This window comes from Amblyomma mixtum, chromosome 8 (genome assembly GCF_055824585.1).
Source record: "Amblyomma mixtum isolate Tamu chromosome 8, ASM5582458v1, whole genome shotgun sequence".
Lineage (NCBI taxonomy): Eukaryota > Metazoa > Arthropoda > Arachnida > Ixodida > Ixodidae > Amblyomma > Amblyomma mixtum.
In genome coordinates this window covers 32495362-32511086 of record NC_143019.1, presented here as the reverse complement: position 1 = coordinate 32511086, position 15725 = coordinate 32495362, and the positions used below count along the sequence as shown (strand labels likewise).

The 15725-nt window shown below is 46.8% G+C and overlaps 1 protein-coding gene across 1 annotated transcript in view; it reads left to right on the top strand.

Moving 5' to 3' along the window:
• LOC149331926 (uncharacterized) overlaps nucleotides 1–15725 on the top strand; it is a 119067-nt gene that overhangs the window by 62476 nt on the left and 40866 nt on the right. Inside the window, exons 13-14 of the mRNA XM_089556941.1 lie at nucleotides 1666–1797; nucleotides 5010–5206. Coding sequence (XP_089413067.1) covers nucleotides 1666–1797; nucleotides 5010–5206 — 329 coding nt within the window. The remainder of the gene's footprint in view (nucleotides 1–1665; nucleotides 1798–5009; nucleotides 5207–15725) is intronic.

Here is a 15725-nt window from a genome sequence, read left to right as displayed (position 1 = left end):
CCTTAACACAAACGGCACTTGCCATGATTTCCGGAATTGTGGTCGAGCCACCAGGTCTACCTCTATGCACACTAGAAATCCCTTGCTCCAAGTCAACGCTTGAAGACTTCCAGCAGTTTTTAACCATGTATTGCCGTCAGCTTGCTTAACACGAACGCTCGATTTCGCGTCCTCCACTGATATTACAGCCCCTGAGCGCTGGGTCGAGACTCCAGGACCATGGTGCACGGTGTACTGCACGTAAACTAGAGATGCTGCAAATGCAGCGACCAAGTAGCCGCCTCTAACGGGGTGAATTCCCCTAAAGTGCCAAATGCGACATTAATTTTCTCTTCCATTCGAGTGTTTCGGCTAGTTGCTAGACCTTACCCTTGAAAACTCGCCGACAATATTTACGTCTTTCGGACTCGAGGATTGTGTACAGGATGGCGGGAAGTTCGCTGTTCCATGAGACACTGATGTTTGCCCTAGACACTTACCTAGCTGCCTCAAAAAGCAGTGCTTACCTCTTAAGTGTGTCCTGTTATAATAGTTGTACTGGTGTATAGTCAGCGGGATCAGAGACTGGAAAATTTCTGAAGAGATGAAGCTCACAAGCAAATGCAGTTTTGGTGCGTTATAGAAACAAAGGGAGTAGAACCATGCTTCGACATCTTCTGTCTGCAGAGGAAGTGCACCAGTTGTTTTGATCCCTGCTAAAGCAGCAGTGAGCGCGCCATTTCATCTCTCTGGTAGTTAAGGCACCGTATGTCATTAAGCGTAGAAAGTTGGGCTAGTTGGTTGGTAGTACTATTATGATACATTCCAGCGGCTAAAAAGACACGGACGAAGGTAGACGAGACAGGACGAACGCCGGCGTTCGTCCTGTCTCGTCTACCTTCGTCCGTGTCTTTTTTGCCGCTGGAATGTATCATAAAAGGCACCGTAGACAGCTGCTAAAAAGGACCAGGACCAAAAGCAGCCAGTTTATTCCGTTCTCGCTTCCTCTAGTTTTACAGTGCAGTCAGTGCATACGTGTCGTTCTTTCCATTTATCAGGCACATATTGCATCTTCGTTTTATTAGTTCTCGCTTTCGCCGGTTTCTACAGCTAGTCACTGTGTAACTCCTGAGTAGTGTTACTAACAGTTCTTGACAGCAGTGGTGGCCTAGTGGTTTGATCATCTGCCTGGAATGTGGGAGGTGCGGCGTTCGATACCCAGCGCAGCCGGGTACCCACCGGTGATACAATGGGTACAAGCTTTCTCTTACCTGGTGCTCGGCTTATTTAGGGTGAAATGTTTGGAAAATGTGTCTTCGGCCCCACCTTGTGTAAAGAAAAATACATTGTGGCGTGGCACTCTTTGGCCAAAGCTGACCTTGCGTAATTAATAGTCGTCATCATCACTTTTCTTATAAGGTTGTGAGTGGCAGACTCAACAATGTAAACCAAACTCATTTTTTCCTGGGGTGATGCTTGCGAACACATACTTGAATAATTTTATTGTGAACAAAGTGCACAAACTTCATTACGTGAAATGCTGAGTGTAGTGTTCTTTTATACGTCCTGCAGTCGCGATGCTTACAAAAAAAATTTCTACAACTGTTCTCTCAGCTTAAACTGCCAGAAACCTTTGCTGCCTCTTTTGCATGCCTATGCTTATATGTTATCTCTTTGTATTTGCAGGTGTCGTTCGAGTATGCTAAGCACTGGCTTCAAGACATTAAGCAATCAGGATGTCAGAATATCGTGACAGCCCTTGTAGGGAATAAGACCGACTTACAAGCTGAGAAAACTGTTGACGATGCGATGGCACGGGTGATTCAACCTCTTTATTTTTCTTTAACACCGTATGTTTTGTGTGCCTCGCTTGCAAAGCTTTTTCTATGCTCCACGGAAACCCTGGACCAACGCAAAAGAACTAGTGAAACAGACAAGCAAACAGCATCCCAGAGACGGCTCTTTGCTTGTCTCACCAGTTCTTTTGCGTTGGTCCAGGAGACGCTTCAAAGTGATCGGCAGCATCTCATGACAGTGCGTCCTACCAGATCTTTGGTACCTTCCTTCACACTACCCACATTCCTGGAGTCCACATGAAATAACACTGCTGCGGGCCCTTGAAGTCTTTCTGAAGGGGGCTATGTACAGCCCCTGTCTGATAGATGTTGCCTGGAGGTTACAAGTTTTCTCCCATACGCTGCCCTTGTTCGCAGAATAAATGAACTGGGGGCGCTTGAATAATATTTTATCTCTCCCTATAACCAGGCGCCGGGCCTTGAAAACGGACTGTACCGGACAACCTGAACAATCCGCTCAGGAGGCCACACCGCTATGCGACCGCCATGTTCTTGTACCGGCATGGCTGCTTGCATGGGCGCGCTGCATAACTGGCTCCATACGCATGTCCAACATATTGGAAAATTGTAAGGTAGTGTTATGAAAACAGTGAATGTAATGGTTCATTCTTCCGACGATTTGTAACAAAATCTTAAAAAGAAAGTTTTTCCATAGCTAGCAGAGAGCAGTTAACACTGTCATAAAAAACCAACTGGCAACCGTTAACCTCAAAAAAATGCAAGCCTGTCCAAGGAAGATCTACAGATATATTGATTGTTATAGTGAAATATTACAATACATGAAAAAATTGCGTTCAAAAAATCTTTCTCATTCAAAAATGCTTTTGTCCAGAATTGTTGGGTATGCAGGTTTAAAGAAAGATTGTTGCATTGTTAGGAGCCTCTGCCAGGCGTCAAGCGTGGGTTGCCTTCTCGTTTATGACTTCACGTGCAGCGTCTTCATATAGCCAGGAAGATATGAGGTTGATTCGAACGTAGGTCTATTCCTCAACGTAGCCAAACAGTGGCCCGAGTACACTAGGCATACTTCTAGGCCCTATGGTTAGCACTGGTTAGCAATGGTTAGCGCATTTTTAACTACGGTGGGAAAATATAAGCGTTTTACTAACGGTGTAGCTTTTCCTGCGCTCCGAACACGTTGTAGTCCCGCTGTTTTGCAGTCCCTCTGTCTGCCGACAGACGGCGACGTAGAGAAGCTGGAGGCTAAATTAAAAATGAAACCATGGACAGAAAGTAATAAGAAACTCGGAAAACTCCAGAACGAGTTTAGAAGCGGTAGGCGCCCAGATGATAGCCTACTCGTGATTACCTAACGCATAGAAATAGCTGGGGCGGAAAATGTTTTTAACCTTCTTGGACATAAGCGGCGCATACGACAACGCGAACAGGGAATTCCTGTGGACTATACCCCAGTCCTTCAATGCTTTTGCATTGAAGGAACATTCAAGGACTATGTCCATACTGAAAGGTGAAGGTATTGGTCATGAACTAATTGTTTTCCTACAGAAAATATACCGATATAAAAAAGTTCAAATTACACGGAAAGTGATAACAAGTGCTACAGATATCGAGGTACCAAAAGGATTAAGGGAGCGTTGTCCCCTGTCAACGCAGCTGTTCACGTTTTACGTGATAAATATGAAAAGAAGACTAATACGCAAATATTTCATCAGGCACCTCGCGTGCCAATGTCTAGCTTCTGCGAAAATGTAAACGCGCGTTTGTTTCCCACAGACAGACACTGGTGTTAGTGAAATAACTTAACAATTAGTAAAGGACCCAAGAAAGCCAAAGGGAAGGTTCAGACAAGATGAAAACGGCAACTTGTGTCTTTATTTGGCGCCATAAAATAATATCAGCACCATATCTGCTGAATCTAATCGGCTCAAACGAAAATAGTGAAGGCCAAGTTCGCAGTGCACACTTTCTATGCTACATTACGCTGCAATAAGAGGCAACCCATTTGTAACAGGTGGCAAGGAATTTTTTTTTCGGTATAACAAAAATTCTTAATAAGGGAGTAATTACTCATTGGCATCCACCCGAGCGCAGCCATACGGCTACAAAGGAAAGCTATACAGCTTTCTCAGAAACTTCGTAGTTAAAGAAAAATTCGTCCTGGTCCGGGGTTCGAACCCAGGACCACCGCTCCACCGGAGCAGTCGCTCTACCAATTGAGCTAACCAGGACGGCAAGCTTATGGTAGGGCGAGAGCGAATTGATCAATAACTCGAAGTGGGAACAGTGTTGGTCAAATGTTTAGGGGAATCCCCCAAGGTGGTTTGTAGCCGTATGGCTGCGCTCGGGTGGATGCCAATGAGTAATTACTCCCTTATTACAAATCTACTCCACCTTGGGGGATTCCCCTAAACATTTGACCAACAAAAATTCTTGTAGCATTTCGGAGTGCGTACCTCTCGAAACGACATCATTTGCCGCAGCATCGTCCAATCCTATCCTCTACTGTCATGACGGACCTGGTCTTGTCATGCGGATTGCAGTCATGCACCAATACAGAAAATTCTGTCGCTACTGAGAGAATTTCTATTCTGCCGACAAGTGGACAGAAAATGTTTTTTGGTATTCTGGAGCCCAATCGGCTGGAACTGTCAGCAAAGAAGAATAGGAGAGAAGTCGCCGCTGGCTGCGCTGCAAGTAGCCCTGCAGTATCCACTCTGAAAACTGAGGAGCGCAGTCATACTGATCGAGATGTCTTGAACGTTCGGCTCTTGTAAGCGCAGTTTTCATATCCATACCCGACAATTCTTCGCAAAGGCATTTTTCAACAGGGAAGAGTTTATGAACTCAATTGTTTCATATACTGTAAGATTTCACTTTAAGAGCCAATGTTTCCGCATATCTCCAGTGAGAAGACGAATTTTTTTGCTGTTAACGTTCCTGCTGTTGTCAAGGAACATTTTTGCTATCGTCGGAAACGTTCCCCCTTGGTTTTTTTATGGCAGTCTTAACTGCTCGATGCGAGCGATGGAACAACTATAAGAGAAATATTTTGCTACGCATCGGAAGATTGGACCAATAACTTCAATATTTCCATAACCGTAACCTACAATATTCTAATATTCAAAATTTTGCCCAATAATGCTACACATGCATTGCGGGCATTGCAAATTCATGCCATTACTTTTTCGACATTTCTGCCTGTTTCTGTCGCAGGAGTTCGCATACGAGCTGGATATTCCACTATTCCAAACAAGCGCCAAAAGAGGAGACAACGTGTATCAGACACTTCAAAAAATCATAGCGCTTATGAAGACCCGCTTTTTCCACCCGGACACACCAATTTACGTTGACAGCAGTGACGACAAGGTGCTCTCTTCTATGCTTCATGAGAGCTACAATTCGACCAGCTGGTAATTGCCGATATCCTTTCCTCACCTTACCCCTGGGCTGCGACGACTCTTTTCTTCATGTTACGAAGCATTTTCGCAGGCTCCAAAAAAAAAGTAAAAACACGCGCATGTGCTCTACTGATTGGCCTGCAGGCTTATTGTAAAAACCGCTTGTAGGTACAGCTTACCAGATTTCATTCTACATTATGAGCACTTGCTCGCCGGTAATGAATCAAAGAAAACTAAAAACTAGAACTCTAACAAGAGCGCAACCTTCGAGCTTTCTATTTCAGGACTCCCATCACCAGCCTAACTATGTCCACTGCACTCATTTCGACCACCTGGGGTTCTTTAACGTGCACTGTGCGATGTCAGTGCACGTTACAGAACCCCAGGTGGTCGAAATTTCCGGAGCCCTCCACTACGGCGTCTCTCATAGCCTTAGTCGCTTTGGGACGTTAAACCCCATAAACCAAAACCAACCAACCAGCCCTCATCCCAGCAAACTTGCTCCTCATCCGCGCGCCTGACCTTCTGCAGCCCTCTGCTACGCTCGCCTCCTCTTGGAATCCACTCCGTTACACTTAACAACCATTAATTACGTCGCCTTCTCATTAGATTACAAACCCATTTCTTCTCGATTCCGGCTCTCATTAACTCACGTTTTTTCCCCGACCCGCTCTGCTCTCTTCCAGTCTCTTAACACTACGCCTATCAGTTTCCTTTTCCATAGCTCGCTGCGCTGTCCTGAGTTTAGGTTGAACCCTGTTCGTTAGCCTCCACGTTTCTGCCCCAGGGTTAGCACTGGGAAGATCTAGCTGTTATGTACTTTCCTCGTGAAGGATACTGGCAAACTGTTATTCATCCCCTCAGAGTGCTTCCAAATGCATTCTACCCTGTTCATAATCACCTAGTTATTGCACCCTGATGGTCCGAATCTGCGGTCACTACCTGCTCTAAGCATACGTGTTTCCTTACCATTTAGAGCGCTTCGCCTCCTATCGTAAGCTGTTGGTGCCTTCCCAGACTGCTGACCATTGCTTTATTTTCTGCATATTAATTCTTAGACACACTGTTTCGCTTTGCCTGTCTAAGTCCATGATCATGCTTTACAATTCGTCGTCTGAGTTATTAGCAAGACGATATCATCAGCGAAACACAGGTTACTAAGATATTTTCATTAACTTTCATCCCCAGTTCTTCTCAATCCTGTTCTCTGAATGCCTCCTGTGAATACGTTGTGAATATTACCGGACAGACCGTGTCTCATTGCTTCACAGCCTTCGTGATCGGCATTTTATTGCTTTCTCTCGCAAGGAATCCTCACTTTTTCAGAAGAGGTGTACTCTTCTATGCCCTTGTTATGCAATGACTGCAGGACTGCATGTTTTTAAGATATGGTCCGTATCCACAATAAAAGCTTAGTTGAACGTTAGCCATTGTTCTGTCGCTTATTTCAACCTCGTCCTATAGTGTTCATGCGCTATGTTTTCCGTGGAACGGTTACCAACTTGCACAACCTTATAAACTTGTAATCAATCAAATATTCATCGCAGACACAGGCTCCCGGATATACTGACATTGTTGGCGGAACGCGTCGTGAGCACTGAATGACAGTGAAAATTACTGTTCTAAGTTATTACAAGAACAATTTTTTCGACGACTGCCACCTATAAAGCACATTATGCCATGCACGCAATGCAAGCCTAATCAGTCAACAGCCTTAAACAACGCCTCACAATTAAGGCTGAGCTCTTATCGCCTTGGTCATCGTTTCTGCACTCGTTTTGTCATATTTGCGCTGTGTGCCACCTCTTACGCCACACCAACTCGCCCAACCGTCTGCGTTCGTAAAATCAGTCTCCGCTGCAGTTCTCTTAAATCATGTACTTGTATTTGCTCCGCTGCTAAATTTTCCAATCAATAAGAGCTTGCCTAATCAGCGTTTTTGATTTCAGTGACCACAAGTTTACACTGCTCTTCGACAGTCACTCCTACGCCATGAATGCAATTCTTGCCCAAGGGTTAGCGGTGAGTATCCAAAACTTGCAGGCACCCAGACGCCTGTATGAAGCACCACAGTGACGTGTTCTGCAGTGCGCCAATAAAACGCACCACTAGCCCGTTTTTTTTATTGACACTTTTATCGACATGTTGCACAACTTGGCAAAACTTGTTTGGTCCCATAGGCTGACTAGCTAGTAGTGGGACTAATTGATCAAGGTACCAAAATGGTGCGGCTTGCGGTAACGCAATGGAAAGAAAGAAATCAAAAACTAAATGTAGACCTTAGAAAAGCCGTGTACAGATTCTACAAGGGTAACAGTGTCACAGATGACTATCTCTCTAATTATATCGCTTAGCTACTGAACAAGAAGAGCTTCATGGCTAAGGAAAAATTGCGTGCATCTTTCACGTCTGTGGGTATAGAATTCCATTTGAGAGCGGCCTAGAATCCTATTAGCCTCCGACCGCAACCATTCCTGGCAACCGGTAGATTAAGGCAATTTTTCGCTGCAACTGTTGTATTGAGTGCTGGTAAGGTAAATAAGCTTAATGGCGGGGCGTCATCATGTGCCGCTATTCTATGTATCATGTCGGCAACACTTAATACACGAACAGTGTCAAGCGGGAGTACATGCATCAGCTGAAACAGTGGTTTCGTAGTAGCCGTTCTGTTTTAAAAGGTAATGATTACAATTGACCTCTTCTGTAGGTGGATAGTATTTTTTAAGTATGTTTTATATGTACTACCTCATCTCACTATGCAGTAGGTCAGAAAACTATGCACAAATGAGAAATAAGAATATGTAGATAGCATGCCGTCAGCGCATCCTGAGTTTGAAGTGTGCTTCGTAGACATTTTCCGTGTGGTCCGTTCGCCGGCCCAGGCACTCTTTACCCGATGGCAGATTCACTTAAACGCAGCTCCCGCAGTGTTTTAATGCGCGCAGAACTTATAGTGTGCCACCGACCTGAGCCTGGATTTAGGCCATTGCAATGAGCAAGAGGCTTTGGAGTGCAATAATTCCTAACAGTGTGAGAATAGTTCGTGAGGAATGATTTTCCTGGAGATAAAGCGGGTGCCAAGATTTAAACCAGTTGGCTGTTGTACGGCTGATAAAACCAGAGGCACCAAAGCTTGTGCGTGAGCGCAACCAATTCTGGGAGCGCAACTCTCCTTCTTGGGAAAACCAGTACAAAAAATTGCACGGGACACAAGCTGTGCCTTAAGGATATGGCACAATAGCTTTAATGAGTTAATGCCGATATATGCGGAATTGGTCATTCTCAAATTTCCATTAATATGGCTGCCTGGGCCATCCTATGCCACCCTACTTATCGCTCACAACGGCAACGACGGATTTTCTGCGTAACTGGGCCTTTAGCGTTATCACGTTAAAAGATGACCGACGTAGAAGGAACCGACATCACAAGCGTGTCTGTTCTTGCTACATCCGTCGTCTTTTTTCTCTGATTTTTCCAAGATGCTCTACTAACTAGCTGAAATGTCGGGTTTACTTTTAATATCTGTTGTGTCCCCTTATTGCTTTTGTGTGTGTGCGCCCCCTCCTAACGACCACTCGCATTCCCCTCCTAACGACAGTTCGCATCCTCCTCCTAACGACCACTCAATCCTCCTCCTAACGACACTTGCCCCTCGTCGCACGCTGTCACCAGATGCCCCCCCACGGTGCGCCCCCGCACCCTCCTCCTGTTCTGGGAAGCCACTCCCTCCCGTGGACGCTTCTCAGCTCCCTCCTTTCTTCGGGCGGCCAGTTCGGCTCCTGCCTCGGTCGACGCTGGTCGCACCCTCATCGGCTTTAAATAAACGAAGTCTTAAAGTACCGTGTGCGTCTTTCGCTGCATTCAACACAGCGACCGGACACGACAGTGGCGACGAGAAAGTGGATTCGACCCGCGCTACGCAACGCTATTGACAAGCCATGGCTACGCGAGGGTTTCCCAATCAGATACCAGAATTCAACGGCTCATCGTGGTCATCGTGGGTTGGACGCCTTCAGTTCTACTTTGAAGCTAACAACATCACAGACCCAGCCTTGAAGAGGGCCAACCTGCTGACGCTGTGCGGGGAGCAGACCTACGATACTGTCTGCGCCCTTATTCAGCCAAGCACACCAGCGGCAGTGTCTTACGACGACATCGTAAAAGCGCTGCAAAAGCACTACGACCCAAGGCCATCCGAGGTCTACAGCCGGGCTCGCTTCCAACGACGGGATCAACTGGAAGGAGAAACTGTGAGCGCCTACGTAGCCGCGCTCAAGAAGCTCGCTGCCGACTGCAATTTTGGAACGCTGTCGACAACAGCTACCGGGCAGGAGGGAGACGCAGCTTCTTCTGCTAACACCACCATGCTTCCCTTGGACGTGATGTTACGCGACAGATTTGTGTGCGGACTGAGTGACGAGTCACTGCAGCAGCGCCTGTTCGCTGAGAAGGACCTCACATTCAGCAAAGCTTACGACATCGCCGTTCGAGCGGAGAGCGCCGGTCACCAGCAGAGAGGGATTCGCCGGAACACCGAGCCGGTACACCAGACAAGCAACCAGGTGCGCAAGCCTTCTGTTGTTGTAAAATCGGTCAAAAAGGCACAACGCTGCTGGCGGTGTGACGACCAACACAACCCCCAGGGATGTCGATTCCAGTCAGCCACGTGTAATTTTTGCCACAAGCGAGGGCATATCGAAAGAGCATGCATTACGAAACGGAGACTTGCCAAGATAAAGTCACCTTCCCAGCCTAATCAAAGCGTCAACGCCTCAGAGAATACGCCGCTATCTGATCTCCATGGAACAACATCAGCAACACCATCTGTGTTGTACGACCTGAACACCATGAATCTCGGCACGCGACCGAAGATTTTTACAGAAGTAAGCGTACATCACCAGCTGATTAAGTTCGAGGTGGACTCCGGCGCAGCCTGTACTCTGATCAGTGAGGACACGTTTCGAACTTCATGGCCATCTGACGCACCCGCCCTGCAACAAGACGACACGCACCTGCGAACGTGGTCAGGACAGAATCTGCCACTATTGGGCTCTGCCAACGTGCAGGTTAACTACAACGGCCAGACCCATACGCTACCTCTGCTTGTTGTGAAGGGCACAGGATCAAGCCTTCTAGGGAGAAACTGGTTTTCTCCACTAGGCGTGATGATATGCAGTAAACATCAAAACGCCGATGCGCTAAGCCGTCTGCCACTAGACGCAACTGTTGACGAACCATTTCCACCAGGAGACGTTCTGATGTTCGAAGCACTGCCAGAACCTCCGCTTACAGCAGGCACAGTTGCAGCATCTACGCAGAAGTGCGCAGCTCTCCGGCTAGTTTACACAGCTGTTCAACAAGGCAACGTGCATAAACTCAAAGGGGACAACTTCGACGCTTACCGCAGGCGAGCTACAGAGTTGAGCACCCATCGCGGCTGCATCATATTTGGGTCCCGAGTTGTGATGCCGAGAGAACTACGCGCACAAGCTATGTCTCTCATCCACGCCGGACATCGGGGCATCGTTGCAATGAAAAAGTGTGCCAGAAGCTACATGTGGTGGCCTGGCATTGACAACGACATCGAAACAGTGGTGCGAGAATGCAAGCCTTGCCAGAGCAGCCGGAGCGCCCCGCCGAAAGCTCCTGTCCCAGAATGGGAAAAGCCAGACACACCATGGCACACACTGCACATTGATTTTGCAGGACCAATTGAGGGCTGCACTTTCCTTGTGGTCGTAGATGCCTACACAAAGTGGCTTGAGATAAGGCAAATGGGACAGACGACTTCGGCAGCAGTCATTGACAACCTCCGATCACTATTTGCAACGTTCGGCCTGCCGCGCAAGGTAGTGTCGGACAACGGAACACCGTTTGTGTCTGCGGAGATCCTCAAGTTTTATCGCGACAACGGGATCTCATCAGTTACATCGGCCCCCTACCACCCAGCGACAAACGGACAAGCCGAGCGCTACGTAGCCGAGCTAAAACGCGCCCTTGAAAGAGATCAGACAGGCTCGCTGCAGCGCCGCCTTGCGCGCTTTCTCTTCAAGCAGCACACGACGGTTCAGAGCACAACAGGCGAGACCCCCTCGAAAATGATGTTCGAGCGTGAAATGCGAACCCAGCTCACAGCCATCCTCCCCGAGCCAAAGGCAGAGACGTTCCGGGAAGAAAAAGCAATTCCGCGCTGCGGCACGCTTAATGAGGGGCAGCGCGTCCTCGCCCGACAGTTTCTGAAAAAGCCACGCTGGGAGGAAGCTACAATTGTCAGACGCATAGGCCTGCGCTCTTGGCTCGTCAACATACATGGCACAGTAGCACGCCGACATCTCAACCAGCTGCGTAGATTTACGACGCCGTCTGAGAGCTGTCCGCCAGCGGAGAGAACACGTGCACCATCTTCCCACATAGCCTGGCACCCCTTCCCGGAAGAAGAGACTTCGCCCAGGACAGACCTAGGAGACACAGCGAACAACAGCCAGCCTACAAGTGTTTCTCCCCCGAGCGCACAAAGCCAGCGCGCCTCCACGCGTGAGCGCCGACCCCCTGCACGATACCAGGCAACTTTCTAAGGGGGAAGGAAGTGTTGTGTCCCCTTATTGCTTTTGTGTGTGTGCGCCCCCTCCTAACGACCACTCGCATTCCCCTCCTAACGACAGTTCGCATCCTCCTCCTAACGACCACTCAATCCTCCTCCTAACGACACTTGCCCCTCGTCGCACGCTGTCACCAGATGCCCCCCCACGGTGCGCCCCCGCACCCTCCTCCTGTTCTGGGAAGCCACTCCCTCCCGTGGACGCTTCTCAGCTCCCTCCTTTCTTCGGGCGGCCAGTTCGGCTCCTGCCTCGGTCGACGCTGGTCGCACCCTCATCGGCTTTAAATAAACGAAGTCTTAAAGTACCGTGTGCGTCTTTCGCTGCATTCAACACAGCGACCGGACACGACAATATCATAGCACAAGCTTCTAGACTTTATAAGGCTTGCTTATTTCGTAATACTTATGAGCCTCTAGAATACATCACGTCGTCCAAAATGCGTATAGCTGTCATTTGTACTTTAAATTTGATGCCTGGTGTTGTGCTTGTTCCTTTCGTTAAAAGCAGGCAGGTTTGTCTTGCGCTGCTTCTGACATGCGATCAGTATTACCATTCCAATTTAGGTTGGTATGAATGCTTATTGCGAGGTATCCTGGAGGATCGTTTAATTTTTCTCTTGTTGATAGCATGTGCAGAAACAGTGCAGACGGACTTAGATTCGTGATAATTTATGTGATGTCAATTTATGCTTTTAGGCAGTGGTGGATAAATTATATATAATTATCAATTTCTTTTTCGATTTAGAACTTTTTCTTTGTTTTAAAGGTAATAAACAATCATTAACTTTCCTGTGTACAGCCACTTCTGTGTTATTTCTGCTACATCCAACCTGAAGGCAGCAAGTCCAGTTCACCGTCGGCGATACTTCATTCTGTTACTTTCATTAGCTTAGCTGACTTTTATCACCTTGGTTCCGAGGGTCGCACCTTGAGGGTTTTTCAGTTTGCTTCTTATTCAGCACAGTTCGATTCTTTTTTAACACTTTCCTGCGGTTCGGGAAATAATATTTTAATCAAGCATTTAATGTCCTTTAACATCCTCAGTTAATAGCCTTAATAAGGTGTTTCAGGGAAGCCCGGCACTGATTTTTTTAATTAAGCTTTTCTAGGTAAAAGCTAAAAGATGTCTTTGCAGTAAAGATTTAATATCAGCCTTGGCAGACATCACAAGAAAAGGTGGGTCATGCTAACTAGTAACCACTAGTAACAAGGTTAACTTAATTCTGAAAGTTAACTTTAACTATTGCAGTGAGACACGTGATCTCAGCTAGAGACTTATAGGTGGCCATTAGAATAGCCGTTTCAATTTTTAGAATTTAGAAAACGCCATTACCCTCCGCGCTATGCTTCAACAAATTTTGGCAATTTCACGCGCGATTCTGAAACGGGCCGCCATGGCGAGCTCAGTGCGACGCCCACTTGTGCACATCACTTCATGGCGCACTTTTCGTGCGACCACCTTTGCCCCGCCCGCGCTGCGGTGCCAGCCGCTGCTCGCTGCTACAGATGAGGCGATAGAAAGGTGGTCACGTCTCAAGTCCACCACAAAATTACCAAAATTTCTTCACACATAACACCCAGGGCAATGGCATTTTCGAACGCTGAAATGGCTGTTCGCATCGCTCATCTAAAGATATCTAACTGCAACCAGGTTCCGAACTGCAATAGTCACAAACTTAACAGTTAGAATTTAGTTAACCAGGGTACTAGTTAGCATGATTCACCTTTTTCTGATGTCCGCTAAGGCTGGCATTAATATGCAACAAAAACCGTCTATTTACCTTAAAAAGCCGCATTTTAAAATTTAGGGGCAGGCTTTCTTGAAACATTTATTATAAATTGCTATTATTTCACACGCTGAAGTGAGGTGCAGAAACAGTTCTTAATCTCAGTTTATCAATTCTCGAATACGTCAAATACAACGACTCCTCTAGGACATCAACTGTGCTGCTCCCTCCTCAGAATACATGCTGATTCAGTGACAATTATTTCTGAATAAAGTGTTGATTATTATGCGAATGTATTTTTTGAGAATGTAGCGCAGGTATGCCAGACAATTATACGGCAGTTCATCTCTGGTATACTGTAAAAGCAACCAGCAATCGTCTTGTCTTCCTTCTATTACAGGATCAAACCCACTCGCTGGAACACAACAACGAATGTCGCTTTTTCGTAAGTGTTGCATTTTCCTAGCTAGTTCAGTGACAGCACGTGGCGTCATAGATGGGAAGTAGACGTCTATGGGCTCCTAAAACAACCCGCCTGCTAAGCATGCATGTGGCGTCACCACGCGGGAGTCACAAGTACACAAGCTGCACGGCAGCTTTTCAGACGGCCCTGGAAACGCGGCGCGCTAGAAAGGCTTGGAGGCAAAAAACATGGCTGCGGCCAGGTGGTCGAAATTATTCCGGGGACCACCACTACGGCACCTCTTTCTTTCTTCTTTCACTCCAACGTTCCTCCCTTCCCTTACGGCGCGGTTCCGCCAAGTTACGTGAGACAGGTACTGCGCCATTTCCTTTCCTCAAAAACAAATTTACCAATTTACCATTTAGCTCGGCTTAATCCGGTTATGCAAGCGAAAGCTTTGTTATGCTGTGTTGCTAAGCCAGATTAGACTCAACCTCTTCGTCCGTCGAAGTCGTGGCGGAGCCCGACGTGTACGAGACCGTCCCGACGATTCATCCAGAAACTGCGAGGCGGCAGTGTGCATGCATGCGAGAGTGGCGCCGCCTCCCTTTCAAGCGAAACGCGAGTCACGTGGTAGGTCATGTGGCTGACACACCTGGCAGTGGTGGGGGTGGTAAACATTTATTGACTATGTACAAAGGAAATGTTTGGGATCTCTTCCTTCCTTTCTTCTGTCAGTCCCTCCTTCCTCCCTTCCCTTCCGGCGCGGTTCAGGTGTCCACAGACATATGTGAGACAGATACTGCACCATTTCCTTTCCTCAAACACCAATTATTCTTCTTCTTCTTCTTCTTCTTATTATTATTATTATTATTATTATTATTATTATTATTATTATTATTATTATTATTATTATTATTATTATTATTATTATTATTATTATTATTATTATTATTGCTGTTATTATTATTATTATTAAGTCACGTAACTTTGCGTTATACCGCATATGACGTCATCCGTTCACCCGTTGTTATTCTTAATTTCTTTAAATTTATTTTCAAGTTCAAGCTGAAGCTAACGTCACGTGTTTACCACTTGTGGTTATCCGTTGCTATAGCAACATACATATCAACTCATTAATTGCGGCAGTTAATCTGTCCAATGGGTGTTACTTAATTATGATAAACTTCCCCTTTCCAATTATGTATAACATGTGGATAGTCTGATGTTTACTACTATTTAAGGTCATTACTATTCTATGACGTCATAGTGGTTAGCCAGACTAACTAGTACACGCCTATATACTGTCCTAGTCTAGCGATCCAGCGGGGATACGCCGCGGCGAAGCTCGGAGCTCGGCGCAGCGACCTCCTGTTTCTAGACGCAGATCAGGTTGCTAGGGACGCTGTTGCTAACCGCCGGCAACATGCAGCGAAACTCTGGTTAGGACTAGCGTGGTAGAGCTTTCGCTCTAATATTTGTAACGCCACCTGGGAGCTGAGGGCGAGTGTTCTTTTCATCCCCGTACGATCATGACAGGGGCGGTAAGCGTTGTTGTTCTAGGTCAACTGGGGGCCTTCCGAGCTCTATTGATGGTGGCCGATAGCACTGGTTGTTGGTGTCGCTTGTGGAAAGCGAATTAGACAATTTTATTTATTGCAAGGCATCGCCAAAAACATTTTTTTTTTGTTGAACTGATTGAAAATCAAATGTTGGTCACGTCTCAGGATGCCGATAAATGAGCCAAAGTAGCTGGGCCGGTCGCCGTAACACTGTCTTTCAAGAGTTTTCACAAGATGGCTG